The 17,639-nt window shown below is 42.8% G+C and overlaps 1 protein-coding gene across 1 annotated transcript in view; it reads left to right on the top strand.

The window, feature by feature from the left end:
- The window catches only part of WNT4 (Wnt family member 4), a 128,453-nt gene that overhangs the window by 91,751 nt on the left and 19,063 nt on the right, over positions 1 to 17,639 (top strand). Inside the window, exon 2 of the mRNA XM_069741628.1 lies at positions 396 to 631. Coding sequence (XP_069597729.1) covers positions 396 to 631 — 236 coding nt within the window. The remainder of the gene's footprint in view (positions 1 to 395; positions 632 to 17,639) is intronic.

Here is a 17,639-nt window from a genome sequence, read left to right as displayed (position 1 = left end):
GCCTACATGGTAGAGATGTCCTTGTTCTTAGCAAGTCCAATCCTGACCAAAGGAGAGCAATGGCAAGTCAGAATGCATTTTTAAAACTTTCCTTAATATTCTCCCACCAAACACTGGATACGGTCAGGATAATGAAATGGGATATCCATAAATAATTTTTTGGGTATTTCTATTCTATAGGGTAAGTCACCCCTCCCCCCCCCCCAAAAAAAAAAATATAATAACAGCTCCCACAGTCATTACTTTATTTTTCATATTTCCAGGTCTTACAACCTTCCAAAAAAACTGTCCATACCGATGACTTTTCTAAGCTTTAGACGTAACGTTCTTCTGAAATCCACATTCTACACGTTGCTCTACAAGAATTAAGTTGTCTTCCTCTGTATATCCTACAGGTATCTTGCAAAACTGTCCTCGGTAGGCAGTATTTCAGAGGAGGAAACTTGTGAGAAGCTCAAGGGATTAATTCAACGCCAGGTGCAAATGTGCAAGAGGAATCTGGAAGTCATGGACTCGGTGAGGCGAGGGGCTCAGCTGGCAATCGAAGAATGCCAGTATCAGTTCAGGAATCGACGCTGGAACTGTTCAACACTCGACACGTTGCCTGTTTTTGGAAAAGTGGTGACACAGGGTAAGAAACATAGATTCCGAAGTCGTGTAAGCCTTATAGTGCTGTTTACATTCTTAGTAGAGCTCACGTAAAGTCATTCTCCATGTAAAGGGGTTGACGACTTTTAAAGAACATTACTTAGTAGTAATTAGCCAACCTTAAAAATTCCCTCCGATAAATTCAGAGACATCACTCAGGCGGTGGATTACATTGCTGAAGGATACAGTCCATGAAGAGATTTACACTAAGGAGGCCTGAATGGCTTTTAATAATGTCCAGAAAGGAGCAAAAACCTGTTTGCCACTGTTAGGGGAGCCAGCAATGCTCTGTGTCATGAGAGTGTAAATGAGAGAATGCCATCACAATGTACAGAAATTATTTTGATGCATGACACAGATGTAATGTGAACATGTTTCAGGGCATATAGCGCTGGCTTGTTCCAGCACATGCAGTATTCGGTGCACATGGTGCACCTACATGTCTGTGCAATGGACCGGTTGGGACTCCATATAAGACTACATTGTGACAAGGTACTCATAGTGACTTCTTCTTGCTGCCATATCAATTTGGCTTTATCAACAGGCCCCTCTTCACATTTAAAGGGAACCTGTCAACAGGAAAAACCCTATTAACCCCTTAAGGACCAGGGGTGTTTCCGTTTTTGCATCTCCATTTTTTGGTCCCCTTCTTCCCAGAGCCATAACTTTTTTATTTTTCTGTCAATATGGCCGTGTGAGGGCTTGTTTTTTGCAGGATGAGTTGTGCTTTTGAACGACGCCACTGGATTTGCCGTAAAGTGCAATTCCACAATTGTTTTTTTTTTTTTTTTTTTTACTACGTTCATTAAATGCTAAAACTGAGCTGTCATTATGATTCTCCAGGTCATTATGAGTGCCCAGACACCAAACATGTCTAGGTTCTTTTTTAGTTAAGTGGTGAAATAAAATTTCAAATTTGTCAAAGAAAAAAAATTGCCATTTTCCGAGACCTGTAGCGTCTCCATTTTTCGTGATTTCGGGTTGGGTGAGGGTTTATTTTTTGCGTGCCGACCTAGTATTTTATTGCTATAATTTTGGTGTAAATATGATCTTTTGATTGCCCGTTATTGCACTTTAATGCAATGTTGCGGCGACCACAAAGATGCAATTCTGATGTTTTGATTTTTTTTCCATTACGCCGTCTACCGATCAGATTCATTCTTTTTATATTTTTTTAGACCGGGCGATTCTGAACGCGGTGATGCCAAATATGTATATTTTGTATTTTTATTTTATTGTTTTATTTTGAATGGGGGGGTGATTTAAACTTTTATATTTTTTAAATTTTTTACATATTTTTTTCACTTTTTGCCTGCTTCAATAGTCTCCATGGGAGACTAGAATCTGCGATCATTCGATCGCTTGTGCTACACAGAGCAGGTGAAGCCCTGCTCTATGTAGCAGATCAGTCCTGCTATGACAACCACAGGGGTCTGCTACAGACCACGGGTTGTCATACCAACCCATGGGTGACCCGCAGTCATGTGACACATGCGCCGATCAGCGTGGTTTGCGACGCACTTCCAACGCGTGCATGTTAAATGCAGCTGTCAGAGATTGACAGTGGCATTTAACATGTTAACAGCCACAGATGGATCGTGATTCCACCCGTGGCTGTTAGGGGCACATGTCAGCTAATCAGATCAGCTGTCATGTACCGGAAAAGGTGCGGAATCATAGCCGGAGCCCGCTACAAACAGGGGGATGCACCCTATGACGAATACTGCGCGTCATTGGTGTTAAGGGGTTAACCTGAACATATGGGGTTAATATGCAGGGAAACTATATTATTAACTGCCGACACCTGAACTTAGCTGAACACTGCAGGGAGAAAATGAACTGTATTCCCCCTACAGCATTCCGTTTCCGTCATGGAGCGGCGCCGGCGCAGGTTCAGTCACCACTGAGTATATAGAGCAGTGACTGTCACCGCACCCCAGTCCTGACTGACGCTCACTCTGCATTAGGTCCGGCTGTCAGTCAGGGCCAAGGTGGCGGTTACAGCCGCTGGTCTGTATACTCAGAGTGGTGACTGAACCACCGCCCCTGTGGCTGTAACCGGAACTCTGCAGAGGGAATAAAGTTAATTTTCTCCCTATAGCATTGGTGTAAGTGCAGGCGCCGGGCAAATTAATAATGCTATTAACCTGCAGATTAAGCCCATATCTCCAGGTTAATAGTTTTTTTCTGGTGACAGGTTCCCTTTAAATTTTGGGGGGTGGGGTTTTGGACAGAGGATTTGCTTAAAAAACTGAGAAATTTCTTATTTTGGTCCAATTTGTGGACCAAATCCACCCATTTAAGTGAATGAGTCAGGAAAAATAATAGACAGCATATGAATGCCAACAGAGTTGCCTTCACGTGCTGTTAGCTTTTCACTCATTGCTTTCCAGAAGAAGCTCGAGAAACCCCCATCTTTTATTTGCAGGCAAGAAAAATGGATGACGGAATGGCAGACACAGACAGAAAAGGGCCCCTGTTTAAGAACAGTATATGGGCCCTTTAACCCTGCTGTTGTCTTCGGTCTGGGGAGACCGATTTTGAACTTTGGTATTTTTGGGGTGTTCAAGATGCGGTTCTGAAACTTGTGGTTGATTGACTTAAATGAGGATGGGTCGGTCGGCCACGGGTTTCAGAGCCGCATCTTGAATATTTTAAAGAATATTGAAGTTCAAGGTCGGTCGTTTTTGACCAAAGACAACAGCAGGGTTAAAGTCCGATTGTTCTGTCTACGACAGGATTTGCTTTCTGCTTTGGAGGTGGACATGGGTCCACTTATTTCTTTGGTTGCACAGGTTGCTCCAATGATATGTCTGCCCCTGGGATGACGCATGGATGGTAAAAATGAACACACAGGCCAAAGACCTAATGATAACTGGATTCGGCACACTAATGAAAAGCAGTCTGTTTTTTGCATTCGAGAAAAAAAAATTGGCATGTGAATTTAGCCTAAAGGATGTATAATCCCACCGTTCCCCAAAACGAGGAATCGGGAGGGAGTTTTAGTGGCCGATGTATCCCTTTGGTCTATTTAAATAGGATGTACTTGGCCTAATTGAAAAGTTCTTGCTGGTGATACATACCTTACTGATTGGAGAGGGTTTACAGTTGCCCGCATGGTGGAGTGCACCTTTACTTGTTTTCTTTTACGTAATACAATCAGGAGGCTAATAATGGAATTAAATGCTAAAATAGAAATGAAAGGAAAAATAAACATAAGCCCGGTCCCAGCACAACATGCACTTTCATATAAGCAGTGTGTTGACATGTGTGTCCCTTTAAACTTGGCAATATTCCCGGCATTCCAAACATAAAAGCTACTGCAGTAGAACGGAGGGTGAGGACAGGGAATAGGCGCAGTACAAAACACAGCTGGCTGTACTATATGAAGTTTACAGTCGCAATTAAAACGATTCAACCCTCATTGCAAATTCGGTTTATTAGCAAAATTCACAAACTTTCTGCTGTTTGCATGCAATGAAACAAGAACAACGTAAAACACTCAACGCAACTAATATAACAAGTGGTTTCTCCTAATTCATCACAATAAGCCTCTTTTACTGACTACAGCAGTCTCAGAATTAGTCAGCCCCTTTATGACAAGCGTCTTACTTAGTAGAGTCCCTCTGGCTGTTATGACCTGCTGCAAACATGATGCACAGCCAGATACCGGCTTCTGGCAGCCTTAAGAATCTTAATCAATTTCTCATGGGCAATGATCTCTAGGTCACTAGTATTCTTGGATTTGCATGCTGCTACCAACTTTTTCAAATTCCACTAAAAATTTTCATATCAGGAGATTGTGACATTCTCTGCAGAATCTTCCAGAACTTAGTCTGAAACTAAGCCTTGGTGGACTGTGAGGAACGCTTTGAATTATTATTCTGTTGGAAGGTCCAATGACTTCAAGCTTTCAGCTTCCTCATAGGAGGCATGACATTTCCTGCGAGGACTTTCTTATACATGATTAAATCCATTTTTTCAGTGCCAGATGAAGGAAAGCAATCACAGAGCATCACTGCGCCACCACCATGATTCACTGAGGGCATTTCTTAGACACCACCATGCTTCACTGTAAGCATTACCAAGTCACCACCATGCTTCACTATAGGCATCACTGAGCCCCTGACATGCATCACTGTAGGCATTAGCAAGCCACCACCATGCTTCACTGTAAGCATCACCAAGCCACCATGCTTCACTCTAGGCACCACCAAGCCCCCACCGTATATCACTGTAGGCATTAGCTAGCCACCATCTTGGGTCACTGTAGGCATCACCGCCCCCCCCCCCATCTGTGCATCACTGTTGGCATTAACAAGCCACCGCCATGTGTCACATTAGACATCACCAAGTCCTCACCATGCACCATGCTTCACTATAGGCAGGTTATTCTTTTCAGCATATGCTTCATTCTTCCTCCTCAAGCTATACCACTGATCCACAGGCCCAAAAAGTTCCAGTTTAGTTTTATCCCTCCACAGATCAGAATTACAATTTTTGTGGCTTATTTATTTATCTACATACAGTGGGGCAAAAAAGTATTTAGTCAGTCAGCAATAGTGCAAGTTCCACCACTTAAAAATATGAGAGGCGTCTGTAATTTACATCATAGGTAGACCTCAACTATGGGAGACAAACTGAGAAAAAAAAATCCAGAAAATCACATTGTCTGTTTTTTTAACAATTTATTTGCATATTATGGTGGAAAATAAGTATTTGGTCAGAAACAAACAATCAAGATTTCTGGCTCTCACAGACCTGTAACTTCTTCTTTAAGAGTCTCCTCTTTCCTCCACTCATTACCTGTAGTAATGGCACCTGTTTAAACTTGTTATCAGTATAAAAAGACACCTGTGCACACCCTCAAACAGTCTGACTCCAAACTCCACTTTGGTGAAGACCAAAGAGCTGTCAAAGGACACCAGAAACAAAATTGTAGCCCTGCACCAGGCTGGGAAGACTGAATCTGCAATAGCCAACCAGCTTGGAGTGAAGAAATCAACAGTGGGAGCAATAATTAGAAAATGGAAGACATACAAGACCACTGATAATCTCCCTCGATCTGGGGCTCCACGCAAAATCCCACCCCGTGGGGTCAGAATGATCACAAGAACGGTGAGCAAAAATCCCAGAACCACGCGGGGGGACCTAGTGAATGAACTGCAGAAAGCTGGGACCAATGTAACAAGGCCTACCATAAGTAACACACTACGCCACCATGGACTCAGATCCTGCAGTGCCAGACGTGTCCCACTGCTTAAGCCAGTACATGTCCGGGCCCGTCTGACGTTTGCTAGAGAGCATTTGGATGATCCAGAGGAGTTTTGGGAGAATGTCCTATGGTCTGATGAAACCAAACTGGAACTGTTTGGTAGAAACACAACTTGTCGTGTTTGGAGGAAAAAGAATACTGAGTTGCATCCATCAAACACCATACCTACTGTAAAGCATGGTGATGGAAACATCATGCTTTGGGGCTGTTTCTCTGCAAAGGGGCCAGGACGACTGATTCGGGTACATGAAAGAATGAATGGGGCCTGTATCGTGAGATTTTGAGTGCAAACCTCCTTCCATCAGCAAGGGCATTGTAGATGAAACGTGGCTGGGTCTTTCAACATGACAATGATCCAAAGCACACCGCCAGGGCAACGAAGGAGTGGCTTCGTAAGAAGCATTTCAAGGTCCTGGAGTGGCCTAGCCAGTCTCCAGATCTCAACCCTATAGAAAACCTTTGGAGGGAGTTGAAAGTCCGTGTTGCCAAGCGAAAAGCCAAAAACATCACTGCTCTAGAGGAGATCTGAATGGAGGAATGGGCCAACATACCAACAACAGTGTGTGGCAACCTTGTGAAGACTTACAGAAAACGTTTGACCTCTGTCATTGCCAACAAAGGATATATTACAAAGTATTGAGATGAAATTTTGTTTCTGACCAAATACTTATTTTCCACCATAATATGCAAATAAATTGTTAAAAAAACACACAATGTGATTTTCTGGATTTTTTTTTCTCAGTTTGTCTCCCATAGTTGAGGTCTACCTATGATGTAAATTACAGACGCCTCTCATCTTTTTAAGTGGTGGAACTTGCACTATTGCTGACTGACTAAATACTTTTTTGCCCCACTGTATATGGCGTCTAGTACATCAGACCCAACTATTTTTGTGATTTTAGGTCAGTTGAGGTGACATCTTGGAGTTCAGGCATGAAGACATTGTTTTTATCAGGCGCTTTACTGTGCAAACTTAAGCCTCAGCGCTTGCTGCCACCACATTTTGCTGCAGATCTTGCGTAGTCACTTAAGTGTTGTTGACCACCTGCTCTTCAGGAATCTGGTGGCAGTCGATGACAGCTTCCTTCTTCTGCCACATCCAGCCAGTGTAGCTACATTGAACTTGTTAACTCTACTTCCAGCTGTATCTCTAGGAACATTCAATCCCTTTGTATCTTTTTCTATACTTTTACATGTTTAGACAAAGTCATGATCTCTTCTCTAAACCTTTTGGTCCACTCTCTTTATTTTGCCATATTTCTAACAAGCTGTCACAATTCTGTTGTCGGAATACCTGGAATTCCTTCCCTGTCCTTAACTCTAGGGGCGCCCTTGCTATCCCTGCTCTCTGGATTACTTCTGATGGTGAAGATGCCAGGGACATGTACCTTGCTGAACTCCTGAATCAGCTCAACATTTGTACCCCTCTTCCACCCAGGGAAGTGGGAAGTGATAGTGTATATATACACAAACCAGACTAACAAGGGAGGATGCACAGGGATAAATGAAAATACCAAACATACATTCCTCTACCAACAACCAACACCTCCACTCCACACCAGTCAGTATAAGACTAACAATAGCAATCCAGATTGCCAGAGGCGAGTATATATAGCAGAGGGCAGTGGTCAATACTGAACAGCTGAGAGCATCCAAGCGGGAAAGCTTCAAAGACTCTAAGCTGAACAGTTGAACCCCTGCACTGCTAACATAAACCTGCACCATTTAATATGAAGGAAAAGTGCTTCTAATCATTGCAGGAGTATGTGAAATCGGATGCTATGGTCTTCTGGCCCCTCTATATCGCAGTAAACCCCTGACGCAAACAATCAGTAAACAACCCCCCCAGCCAGTCCAGGTATTTGATGTGTTTTATCTCAATCACATGTGATGTGCCTAATAAAGCTCGTAGTATATTATGTGCTTGATACAAATATTTGCTCTTATGGACAGAATCTATTGACTACAGTAGTCAGTAAAAGTGGCATTTTGTGCTGAATTTGGAGAAACCACTTGTTATATTAGTCGTGTTGAGCTCTATTAAATTGTTCTTGTTTGATTGTTTTATTGCAAACGGCCGAACGCTTGTAAGCATTGCTTATAAACAATATTCAATCATTCTGATTGCATCAGAATACATACGGTATATAAACAGTATATACGGTCAATATGGCCATGTGAGGGCTTTATTTTTTGGGGGACGAGTTGTACTTTTGAACGACATCATTGGTTTTACCATTTCGTGTACTAGAAACCAGGAAAAAATTCCAAGTGCGAAGAAATTGCAAAAAAAGTGCAATCCCACACTTGTTTTTTGTTTCGCTTTTGTTTGCTAGGTTCATTAAATGCTAAAACTGACCTGCCATTATGATTCTCCAGGTCATTACGAGTTCATAGACACCAAACATGTCTAGGTTATCTTTTATCTTAAAAAAAATTCCAAACTTTGCTAAAAAAAAAAAAAAAAAAAAAAAATTGCGCAATTTTCCAATACCCATAGCGTCTCTATTTTTCATGATCTGGGGTCGGGTGAGGGCTTATTTTTTGCTTGCCGGGCTGATGTTTTTAATGATACCATTTTAGTGCAGATACGTTCTTTTGATCACCCGTTATTACATCTTAAGGCAATGTCGTGGCGAACAAAAAAACGTAATTCTGGCATGTCATATTTTTTTTCTCGCTACACTGTTTAGAGATCGGGTTAATCCTTTTTTTTATTGATAGATTGGGCGATTCTGAATGCGGCGATACCAAATATGTGTAGATTTGAATTTTTTTTTATTGTTTTATTTTGAATGGGGCGAAAGGGGAGTGATTTCAACTCTTTTTTTTTTTCATATTTTTTTAAACATTTTTTTTTTAACTTTTGCCTATGCTTCAATAACCTCCGTGGGCACAACTCGATCTGCTCTGCTACATAGGAGCGATCGTCAGATCGCCCTTATGTAGTAGATTTACTGCATTGCTATGAGCGCCGACCACAGGGTGGCGCTCACAGCAATCTGGCATCAACAACCATAGAGGTCTCAAGGAGACCTCTGGTTGTTATGCCGATGCATCGCTGACCCCCAATCATGTGACGGGGATCGGCGATGCGCTCATTTCCGGCCCAATGGCTGGAAGCGGTAGTTAAATGCCGCTGTCAGCGTTTGACAACGGCATTTAACTAGTTAATAGCGGCGGGTGAATCGCGATTTCACTCGCCGGTATTGCGGGCACATGTCAGCTGTTCAAAACAGCAGACGTGTCCCGGCTTTGTTGCGGGCTCACCGCCGGAATCCACATCAAAGCAGGGGATCCGACCTCCGCAGTAATAGTACGGCAGAGGTCGGAAACGGGTTAAAGGGGTCCTCTGGGGATGATAGTATTGCAGCAGAGGTGCTATTGTTCCCCACAAGTAGAACTTAGTCCCCAGGGCTCCCAGTGTAGTTGATAAGGATTATAGATGGTGAAGTGGAGGAAAGAATTAGAGGACACAAGGTTGCAGTCTCTTTACCTTTTACTGGTAGTATGCAGCCACAGGCCAGGGTACGGATCACAGGTGATGGTGAGGCCCGGCCAGCCTGGAAGCGATTTGGAATCCCCCTAACCAGGTGGGGTTGGAAGCTTTCCTTACTGCGCTGTGTTGTAGTCCCTTGCTGCGTAAGGCTTCACACAAAGTCATCACATTCTCTCTGTCCTATTAGTAGGACAATATCCGCATGTCAGGCTACTCGAGCCTTTTTTTACAGGTGTCCCTGGTTGCGGCGACTTCGGGCCCTATATGCTGCTGTGCCTTCGGATGTAATGCTGGACAGGCGACTTAAAATCTCCTGCCCGCCGTTTTCTTCTGTGTGGCATATAGTTACCCCCACAACCTCGGAATTCCGGCCTCCGGTATTCTGCGCTGATTCTGGAGTGAGCCCTCTTGCAGCTCCACTCCCAGTATCTTTCCTCTCCTTTACTTCTACTCCCTTCACAATCTCTCACAGTTCTCTGTCAGGAGCTGCAGAACCTCGTGTCTGCACGGCCCCAGCTCTTCTCTAGACTGCTCCTCCTACCAGAATATATAGGGCAGCCACCCACAAACTGGATCACAGCTGTGTGTATGTGTCACCTGTTAAAGGGATCGTCCTCGCTTCCAGGCATACATGGCATCACCCTCCCTGTGAGGAAGGCAATGCCACTGTGACAACCGGCTTCCTGGGGTGTTACACTAGATTTTTTTTAAATCTGTCTAGGTTGTTACTAATTTTTGGTTTCTGGGAAAGATCAAGAGAGAAGCAGGAACAGAAGAAAACAATGCCAGATTGGGGAAAACAAGCACATTCACACCAGAATTTAAAAAAAAAACTGGCATTTGACAGGTTCTCTTTACAGATTATTCCTTGATGTTGGTGTTTTCTACCATAGATCTTTTCCGGTGAGAGAATTTTTGAACTGTAAAACTTTTTTTTATGTCAACATAATAACTGTATATGTTATACATGCAAAGAATCAGATCAAAGAGAAGTTAACCATTTATATAAATCTGGGATTATTTGTCAGTTTTCTCCTTGAAGTAAACTTGTTTATAAAGAGACCTAATCCTCACATCATCATTCTATAACTGTGATGCACAATATATGGGAAAAGGCCCTGAGAATGGCCCCGCGTTCTGTTTCCTACATACCTAACCATTGAGAACAAGTGCATGTAACCAAGCAAACATCTCCATAGACAACCATCGGCAGCAGCTTGATGTCTACTCTACAGCTCAGTCACGTTAAATGCGGTGCCACGTTTGCCACTAAACCGTTTATGACATTTTTGATCTTTTAGGTCTTCTCCAGTCTGCTAACATTGTGAAGTAGAAGCATCTAGTAGTGTAAGAGCCTAGACAAATAGAGAGGCAAACTCAGCGAGGATTCCTAGTGCTATAATAAATCATTTTAGAACCAAATGTGTGTACTGATTACAAAAATAACAGTTCAATCTCTATAACAAAGCACCAAACTCCGCATAGTTATATAAATAAAATCCTTCATCCACCACTAGGGGGAGCATACTTAATACAGTTTTATTATTGGGTTTAATGTATATATGTATGCAGTTATCTCCTTAGCTCCCTCTAGTGGTGGATGTAATGCAGCCAGAATTATATATACCGTATATATTATTTAGCACTATGGCTACACAATGCTCCTATAAAGAAAAAAATCTGAAAAATGAAATTACCATAGAATGATCAACCTAAAATTGACCTGGTGCTTCTTTTTGCAGTGATTGATTCACCTTCCTAATTCCATTTTTTAAAGAGAACCTGTCAGTCCATTTTGCTGCCCAAACCATGGACATCATGAATCACAGTCCGGCTGCACCATTGCAGCTGGGTTTGGATTTCTCATAAATGCTCTAGCTGTTCAGAGAAAACATAGTTTAGAGATCTGCTCCCCAACCGGCTTCTTCACCCGCATCGCTCCAGGTGATTGGCATGTCTATCCCTATGTACACGCATGAGAGAGACCTGTCAATTAACTAGAGCAACATGGGGAGAAGCCAACTGGAGATGGCGCTGCGAAAGTCTCATCCCCAGCCAAACCTTTAAACTATGTTGTCTCTGAGACGCCGGAGCATTCCAGAGTAAGACATACCTGGCTGATAGAGTTAGGTGGATCAATTCGCGGCATGGTCAGCAGTGTCTGGACGCTGGATGGAAGGTTCACAAATCTATTACCTTCCAAAATTCCCAGCGCATCTTTCGATTATCGGGGCTGTTGCAATGTAACCATCACGTACAGATGACGTTGTGCCAGGACGGCTAATCAAAAGCCGTGTCGGGGATCCCCATCACATAGTGTAGAGCGATCATCCTTATTTTCATTTGTACATGGAATGAAACTGAAAGGGAGAAGATACAGATTAGATATTAGAAAAAAAAAACGATCAATGAGTGGAACAGGCGGCCACGAGAGGTGGTGGGTTCTCCTTCAATGGAAGCCTTCAAACAGAAGCTGGACAGACATCTGTCTGAGATGGTTGAGCGAATCCTGCATTGAGCAGGGGGTTGGACACCATGACCCCAGAGGTCCCGTCCAACTCTAACATTCTAGGATTCTATGAAGGTAACAGATTCGCGAGCCTTCTGACCAGCATCCAGAGACTGTTGAAAAGGCCGATGCCTAATTCTAGCAGAGCCTCCATTCATGGGTCATTGATCTGGACGAGGGATCGGAATCCTATTAATCATTCTACCCATCCAGGATCTGATTCGTGCTGCCCGTGGTTTGAGCAGCTTGAGACTCACTTCTTCAACCCTTTTCTCGGTGGTGTTGGTGGCTTCCAGCGAGTTCATACTCTACATCCTAACATAAGCCTACAAATACCGGTATCTTGCCTGCCCTCAACGTAGGGGATGGGCGTGCTGTGAAGTCACACAACCCTCCGACTTACTAAGTACAGTTAACCAAACGGAAAACAAAACATCCAGAAATTCTCCTTCTATCGTAAGTGATGCTTTCCTCCGCTGAGATACAATTATCATCCCACTCCGATTTAAATGCTCTCGAAGGAACCACAGATTGATGTTAATGTGTTACAGCTGAACTAGCAGAACGTTCCGCTCCGCAGAGATACATTCAGTAGGTCTGGACATAATAGTGTCACCGCTTCCATCATCCAAGGGGCAGATTTTCACAAACCATCTCAAAATGTAGACCGTTTACATTAATCTTAAGGCCGCTATTTATCCTATTTATCATTGCCATTTTTTAAAGTCACTTTTTTTTGTGTAGTCTTTCCATTTTTTTCGGGTGTTTACTGCATCAAATTCATTAAAGTGGAGCAAATCTTTGCTGAATTTGGAGTAAACGCAAAAATTAAAAAAAAAAATTTGCTATTTTGCTTTATGTCCGTTTTTTTGGAGTAAAAAGTTACACGACCCTTTTAATAAGCGTAAAAATGTCGCACGCAAGGACGAATGCAATCCAATTAATAATCCGATTGCATTTGTACCAATTTAATCCTATGATTGTGTTCTCAACGGCGTTTTTTTTTTTCCTGCTCTGATCGATTCGCAATTGGATGAAAAATTCCTCCCTATGGGAGGTGGAGCCGCATATTCATGACTGTAATGGGCGGCACCACGTGACCGCTCATACAGGAGAAGCTGCGGCGAGGATAGGACGCTGCGAGGGAGCAGGGTGAGTATTTTATTAACAGCGGGGGCGGGCGCACAAGGGGTGGGAGGGGTCAGGGGACAGGGATCTTTATTTTAAACACTAAAAATAAAAAAAGGATTTTTCATATCTTCTCTCTAGCGAACGCTGCTGGAAAGAAGATATGAATGGCGGCTTCAGCACCACGCTGGGGGGACAGCACTTACTGTAGCGCTGTCTCCTGCACGGCACACGGACTGCACACGGACAGCGTCTGTGTGCGGTACGTGATTTACACGGACCCATTGACTTTAATGGGTCCGTGTAATCCGTGCGCTCCCACGAACACTGACATGTCTCTGTATTTTGCACACGGACACACGGTCCGTGAAAGCATGCTGACATGTGCAGAGACACATTGATTTCAATGTGTCTACGTGAGTCAGTGTCTCCGGTACGTGAGGAAACTGTCACCTCACGTACCAGAGCCACTGATGTGTGAAACCGGCCTAACCTCGCTTTACGCAACCTCCTGCCTTACTTAAAGGGGTTGTCCAGGCTTGGGGTACAAGATTGCAGTCACGCTATGTGACTGCAGACTTGTGAATCCTCACACTGCGCACTGTGCACACTGTGAGGATTCATGTAGAGTGATGCAGACTTGAGGCCCAAGCCTGGACAACCCCTCTAAGGCTATGTGCACACGCTGCGGATTTTGCTGCGGATCCGCAGCGGTTTCCCATGAGTTTACAGTACCATGTTAACCTATGGGAAGCGAAATCCGCAGTGCACATGCTGCGGAAAAAAACGCGCGGAAACGCAGCGGTTTACATTCCGCAGCATGTCAATTCTTTGTGCGGATTCTGCTGCGGTTTTACACCTGCTCCAATAGAAAACTGCAGGTGTAAAGCCGCAGCGGAATCCGCAGTAGAAACTGCGATAAATCCGCAGGAAAAACCGCAGTCCTCCAGAATACGTGTGCACATACCCTAAGACAAATTTCTTCTTGCACCAAATTTTTGGCGTAATTTGGCACATCTTAAACCATGCCCTTTCTCTCCCAAGCCATGTCCCTTGCAGGGTGAACCTAGAGATACCTAATAGGCTATGTGCACACTTTGCGGATTTTGCTGCGGATCCGCAGCGGATTTGACCGCTGCGGAACCGCAGCAGTTTCCCATGAGTTTACAGTACAATGTAAACCTATGGGAAACAAAAAATGCTGTGCACATGCTGCGGAAAAAAACGCGCGGAAACGCAGCGGATTACATTCCGCAGCACGTCACTTCTTTTCTGCGGATTTTCACCTGCTCCAATAGGAAAATGCAGATGATAATCCGCATAAGAAACCGCAGTAAAAACTGCGATAAATCCGCAGTAAAAACCGCGACGGGTTTTCACTGCGGATTTTGGAATTCTGCTGCGGAAAATTCCGCAGTGGAATCCGCAAAGTGTGAACATAGCCATACAGTCAAAGCATGTGGTGCATGGCATGTGCACAATAAAAATTGCTTAATTTAAGCCAGAATTCTAATGCATGTTTAGCTGAGCTCCAAAAGTATAATGGAGGGAATTTTGCTATGTAATCTGACAGCAGCATGTTGTAGGTGCAGATTCCCTGATTCCAGCAAAGTGTCACCTATTGGTCTGTTTTGGTGTTTCAATAAAATCTGAGTTTAGAAAACTGGTTTAGAGGGAGTGATGATTTCCCCTTTCCCCAGGACTCCAGCTCTGACTGGCACCAAGCTGCAGTACCAGGCGCAGCCACAACTATATGGGCGGCGCTATGCTTTATAAACACTGAAGCAAGAGTTGCAGCCCCTAATGTGGTACATGGGTGCCAGAAGTAGGACCCCCAGCCATCAGCTATACTAAGACAATGCCATTAACGGTAGAGTCCTTGGGTCAATCTTCTTCTCCCAAACTGTCCTTTTCCCCCACTCCCAAACATTTGTATCTCGTTATGGAAACATATGCGCTGTTATGAATATGAGAACATTTTCTGACCGCTGTTTCTGTAACAAATGGGATTTTAAGTAAAGAATCTTTTTCCAATTTATCAAACACATCCTTACATTCTGAGCAAGAAAATGGGCGCCAGACTCAATAAGGAAAGGTAAAAATGTCAGCTATTTACAAGTTAGAAGTGTATTGGCCAAGGGTCAATAATGTAAATATTCAAGGGGTTTTTAGCGATACGCAGACCCCAGAGAATCCAGGCAGAATACCAATAGTTTGTTTTTTTCTCATCCACATTGAAATGATCAAGTGTTTTATTTTCAGACACGCGAAGCTGGTTTGTGTTACACAACTGATAGAACGTTATCATCATCATCATCATCATCGCTGTGAATACGAGGCAGCGGCTACAGTCCTCCCTCCCTACAAGTCAGAAAGACACCTATCGCAGGTTCTAGCGTCGGCCGTGTTTTAGCACAGATTTTACATTTAGAACCATAGTTAATTTGGGTGACAATATTTCACTTTTACAGCCAGTCCTGGTTTGCCGCAATGTTATCAGTAGTATTAATAAAATGTCTCAGTTAGTTCACACACAACTCTGGACAACACTCACATGTTTAACTAGTATAGGTCTTGAAGTGAATCCGTCAGCAATTTTTGCTATGAAATCCGAGAACAGCCTGGTGTAGACCCTGATTCTAGCAATGTATCACTTATTTGTTTGTGTGTTGTTGTTTTTGTACACTTTTTTGTTAAGTATATAATTCCACAAGTGTTAATTCATAGTTTTGATGCCTTCAGTGTGAATGTACGATTTTCATAGTCATGAAAATACAGAAAAATCTTTAAATGAGAAGGTGTGTCCAAACTTTTGGTCTGTACTGTATATATATATATATATATATATATATATATATATATCCTATCATCATCATTCCTTGGTAGGATTCTGCCATCCAGTGGCTACCTCTTCGTTTTGTTTTCCTATCTTCATTATTTTGTGTCTCTCATCAGCCTGCCCCACTTTCATTGTTTCTTGATTTTAATCATTAACATTTCATTTTTATTGTTTACCCGTGTACCTCGATAAAATATTTATTGGTGATATACTTTTGTTTGTTTTCTGATTATTTTGGCGTAACACTTGTATGATATTTTGCATTCAGAAATTATCTGACGCTAATACACCAATTTACTCATGCTTCTTTATAATATTAAACTGGTCGGTTTGTGTAATGAATAATTAGATTCTGGCTTTCTTTGAAAATATTGAATCAAGTGTAGTAGCAGTACTCATTAGCAGTCCTTCACAGGAGCCCACCGGGGGATTTACCTGCTCTCCCGTGGGCCAGTCCGAGATACTTTTCAAAGTATTTAGAAACTGCCATGTTGGTACTGATCTAGTTTTGGTGTAATTTGTCATATTTTGTTGTTCATCTAATTTTAAGACTTTCTAAAGACAAACTGTTTTAATAATGCCCTGGTACATGTAACTACTGTGTATACTTCTTAGTTTCTTTAGTTTTTTTTTTCGTGCTTTTATGGGGCTAGGAGCTGAGAGAGGAAATTTAAGTTTTATAATGGACACTGTTTCAATATTTTTGCTTTCTTTCCAATTTGATGAGTTCATGTATACACTATAAAGTGTTAACATTGAAGATCTGCATTTAGATGGGGGGCTGCAGAGTGTGAGCGCTCGGTGTCAGCCAGGGCTGCCACTAGAAATTTCGGGGCCCCATACTGGCAAAATTTTCGGGGCCCCCTTGAGACTCCGCCCAGGCTCCACCCCAGCCCCGCCTCCAGGCTCCACCCCTCGAACTGTCCACAGTCCCACCGCTCTCTCTTGGAAAAACTCCACTTCTCACCAATCACACATTAACAGTTCCCATCACCAGATCACACATATAGCAGGCAGCTTTTGTTTTGGCCAAAAGATTTTTTAAGCCGCCACCATAACACGGTAGACACTTTTGGCCGGGCCCTACTCTGCTGTAACCTATTAAATATTTGTTAAAATATGCAATACAATTTAGGTATATTTTTATTTATTTTTCAATTTTTAAAATGCCCAATAATATCACATAGAAGGAACAAATACCACAACACCATGACCAGATGACATATTACCACCACAGTGATCGAATAATATCACATACAAGGAACAAATACCACAACACCATGACCAGACCACATATTACCTCCACAGTGATCGAATAATATCACATACAAGGAACAAATACCACAACACCATGTCCAGACCACATATTACCACCACATAGTGACTGAATACTACAATTCTGATCAGTAATTTTTAAAAAAGCACCATACTATCACCATAAGTGCCATTATACACAGGAGATCTGTAATTAGTATGCAGTGTCTGTGTACAGATAATATAGTGATCACTAGTGAAATTATACACAGGAGCTCTGTATACAGTGTATAGTGTCAGTGTATAGGTAACACACTGACTCACCAGTGACGTCTCTAGGTGAAGTCCTTCATCTTTCATCCAGCACAGACCGCCATCATTTCATCCAGCCAGGACTTCTCTCTGCAGGAAATAACACAGTTATCTCGAGCTCCGCTTGCAGAACACATTACTTAATTTTTCACAACTTCTACATTACACCACATGA

The sequence above is a fragment of the Ranitomeya imitator genome, chromosome 10, assembly GCF_032444005.1.
Source record: "Ranitomeya imitator isolate aRanImi1 chromosome 10, aRanImi1.pri, whole genome shotgun sequence".
NCBI classification, from domain to species: Eukaryota; Metazoa; Chordata; class Amphibia; order Anura; family Dendrobatidae; genus Ranitomeya; species Ranitomeya imitator.
This window is presented reverse-complemented; position numbering and strand designations above follow the sequence as displayed.